This window comes from Heterocephalus glaber, unplaced genomic scaffold (assembly GCF_053883595.1).
Source record: "Heterocephalus glaber isolate CG9 unplaced genomic scaffold, H.glaber_assembly_v1.0 deba00001537, whole genome shotgun sequence".
Classification (NCBI taxonomy): domain Eukaryota; kingdom Metazoa; phylum Chordata; class Mammalia; order Rodentia; family Bathyergidae; genus Heterocephalus; species Heterocephalus glaber.
Genome location: NW_028258332.1, coordinates 7,085,280 through 7,088,573, shown reverse-complemented (window position 1 = coordinate 7,088,573; position 3,294 = coordinate 7,085,280). Strand labels below are relative to the sequence as shown.

Below are 3,294 nucleotides of genomic sequence, written 5' to 3'. Positions count from 1 at the left end.
GTCATCTGAAGGTATCTAATTCCACTATTTGCTTATGGTGACTCTGAAGTCTAAGAAGACTATGAAAATGCAAAAGCCCTCAACAAGAAGCAAATTATCACTAGAGTATCACTTCCTTATTTGAATATCTCAGGAATAAATTGAGAAAGCAGTGACATACATAAATTACAACACCTTCCTACTTCATTGACTTCGTACTTAGAATCCTACTCTTCATATGGGCCCTGCTGTAGTTGCAGAAAAACAGAGAGCATCAGTACTGGAAAAAGTCCAAAAATCTATACATTAGTTAAAGAAATAACTGACTTTTCTCTTCCCAACATGGTAACACCTCAATTCGCTATCCATTTCCTTATAGCAGTGACACAACTGCTTACTGGGGTCTTCGCAAATGGCTTCATTGTGGTGGTGAATGTCGTGGACTTGATCAAGCAGAGACAAATGGCTCCTTTGGATCTGCTTATTTCCTGCCTGGTGACTTCGAGGATTTTTCTGCAGGTGCTCATCTTCCTTACACATCTGGTTCTTCTCTCCTTCATGGAACATTCGGTACTTTTGGACAATTATGCAATTTTCCTGTTTGTAAATATTTGGGGCCTTTGGTTGGCCACCTGGCTTGGTGTTTTCTACTGTGCCAAGATCACAACCATCCCACACCCCCTGTTCTTCTGGCTGAAGAGGAGGCTATCCAAGTTGGTGCCATGGCTGATCCTGGGGTCTCTACTGTATGCATCTATCAGTACTGTCATCCACAGTAAATATATATGTACTATTACGCCAAAATTCTTCAACTCTTTCTCCAAAAATGCAACTCAAACCAAAGGAATGGACATTATGACATTATCATTTTTGCTTTTTCATCTTACAGTTCCATTAAATATCTTCCTCATTGCTCTTCTGCTCTTGATTTTTTCACTGGTGAGACATACCCAGCATATAAGAACCATTGCTGTGGGGACCACAGATAGCAGCAGGGGCATCCACTTCAGGGCCATGATGTCCTTCCTGTCATTCCTAATCCTCTACTTTTCCTACTACCTAATAGGTATTTTTTTCTTTTCTCATATTTTGCAGTTTGGAAGCTTCCTGTTTGTGTTCTGCACCATGGTGGCTGGCACCTACCCATGTATACATTCTGTCATCTTAATTTTAGGAAACCCTAAACTGAAACAAAGTGCAAAATGCTTCCTGCTCTGTGGTCAGTGTGGTCAACAGGATGAACTTGGATCAGTCCAGAGGACATAGGAGTCAATGGCTTCCCAGTGCCTGTCTCACCTTACTCACCCAACAAACATCCAGTTCATAAATGTATAGCTTTTCATCGAAACCTGTCCATCCTGAGTCATAGTTTTAGATATGCTACCTTCACAAAGGATTACATTGATCTGAAAGCACAGCAAATGTCAATGGATTACATCAATGTTAGTGCCCTGTTTAGGATATGGAACCATCATCTTGGAAGATAAATAGTACAAGGATTTTTCTATATGATGTCTTCCTAGGGCATGAAAAAACATGGTGTTCTCAAAGCTGAAAGTATTAAAAAGGAAGAAAAGCACTTGCTTGAACTTGTGATGTCAGAAAGACACAGAATGGTATAAGACCCCTGTGGATAGAATTCCTAGTCCTAAATAATTTATCTGGCTCAAATGAGCTGATTGTTCACCCCATGCTTACTTGCATATGATTTCAATTCTCTTTATTGAAGTCATAGATAATGAAATCACTCTTCTTCCTTAGACTGAGAAGGAAGCTGAGGACAGATCTCCCTTCTCAGACTCTGTGAGAATATGTACTGTGTCCATCTTACAGATAATTTAAATGTCCTGGTGACATTTCTAGCAGGCTTATAGGAGGAGGAAAGGGAAGAGGAGGAGAAAATATAAGAATTGAGATCTGAGGCCTTTTTTTCCATTTCTCCTAAATTTGCACCTTGGATAGACAATAGCTTGCAAAAGTGTTTCTTTTTGTATGTGTGCACTTGGCTTCAGTTGCTCTCCAATGGATGGTGGCAATGGTATTCCGACCACGTTGCTTGTCTTCCCAGTGAGGCAGCTCAGTACACGAAAGGGGCTGGGGGCTGGGGCTGTCAACATCTGCTTGAACTCATAGATGCATTTTCTGTTTGCTTGATGATGATTTCAAAAACCAAGATGTACATGTATGTGTCCAAAGCAAATTGAAAACCTTTTTGCTTTACAAAAAGTAAATAAAAGAAAAGATGTTTTTAAATTTAGGTGTTAATTTTGGTTCGTGTGTGATAATGTAAAATGTGTCAGATTTACATTTGCCTAATGCCAGTAGTTAGGATTCAAATTCTGATTTTCACATTTAAGACAAGCAACTTGGGGAAGAACTGCTTCAGAAGATCTAGAGGTGTGTGTGTGTGTGTGTGTGTGTGTGTGTGTGTGTGTGTTCTTGGGTATGGGAATTAAGAGTTCATTGCATTTTGCCAGATCTAGGATCTGATTCCCCAAGCAATGAAGTACTATTTTGTCTCCTTCCTGTCAGTAGTTACCATGCCCTCCCTGTGGTAGCCATCTCTGGGAAATGCAGATATCTCCTGGAGGTTGATATTACTGAAGTACTCTTATGTTTTTTACATCACCAGTTCAGCAAATACTTGTTTTGTAGGCCTACAACATGTATACCTGCAGGTAGGCAGAGAGAAAGTGCGAGCATCATTGAACACGCAGGGAGAAATCTGTAATCACACAATTCTCCCAGAATTTTTTTTCTCAGATACCAAATTCTGATCCTATTTTATGTATCTTCTGCTCTAATAGTGCTAGTTACTGTCATAACTACTAAGCTATGAGTAAGTTTGTATACTTGACATTATCAAGAGTTGTAGCAATGAAAAACAATGGAGTATAACAAAGCATTCTAAAAATGTTACCACTGCCTACTTTCCTAGAAATAAATTTCTTCCAGAAATGTTGCCTAGTTATTGTTTTGCTGGATTTTGTGTACAGCACTAACTGCTCTATTTTAAAACCAAAGAATCTCAGTCTTTGTCTGGAGGCCTCTTTATAGGTACTCACCAGCCTTCCCAAATTGTTTCTGTCTCTCTCTCATCTAACAGTAGTTTTGCAGCAGGAAACTGCTGGGGAATCCCAGACAGCACTCAAACATGAAGTTAGGAGCAAAAAGCAGCTTAACAATGCCGGTGGTTCAATGAGTGAATCCTATCGGTTTCAAGAGCCCTGAATAGATGTTTGTTCTTCTTATAAACCTCTTTTTACATCTATGAGGCTTAAATTTTTTTTGGAGTTTCCCTGGGAATATAGGAAG

At 39.5% G+C, this 3,294-nt stretch overlaps 1 protein-coding gene across 1 annotated transcript; it reads left to right on the top strand.

Moving 5' to 3' along the window:
* Positions 1-321: 321 nt before the first annotated feature.
* On the top strand, positions 322-1,433 carry LOC101700024 (taste receptor type 2 member 1-like). The gene has a single exon (XM_004845267.2). It carries the CDS (start codon positions 322-324, stop codon positions 1,243-1,245), a length of 924 nt encoding a protein of 307 aa, XP_004845324.1. The 3' UTR covers positions 1,246-1,433.
* Positions 1,434-3,294: the final 1,861 nt, after the last annotated feature.

What these genes read in the sequence shown, in the direction of transcription:
- LOC101700024 (XM_004845267.2), top strand. Translation starts at nt 322, where the DNA reads ATGGTAACACCTCAATTCGCTATCCATTTCCTTATAGCAGTGACACAA.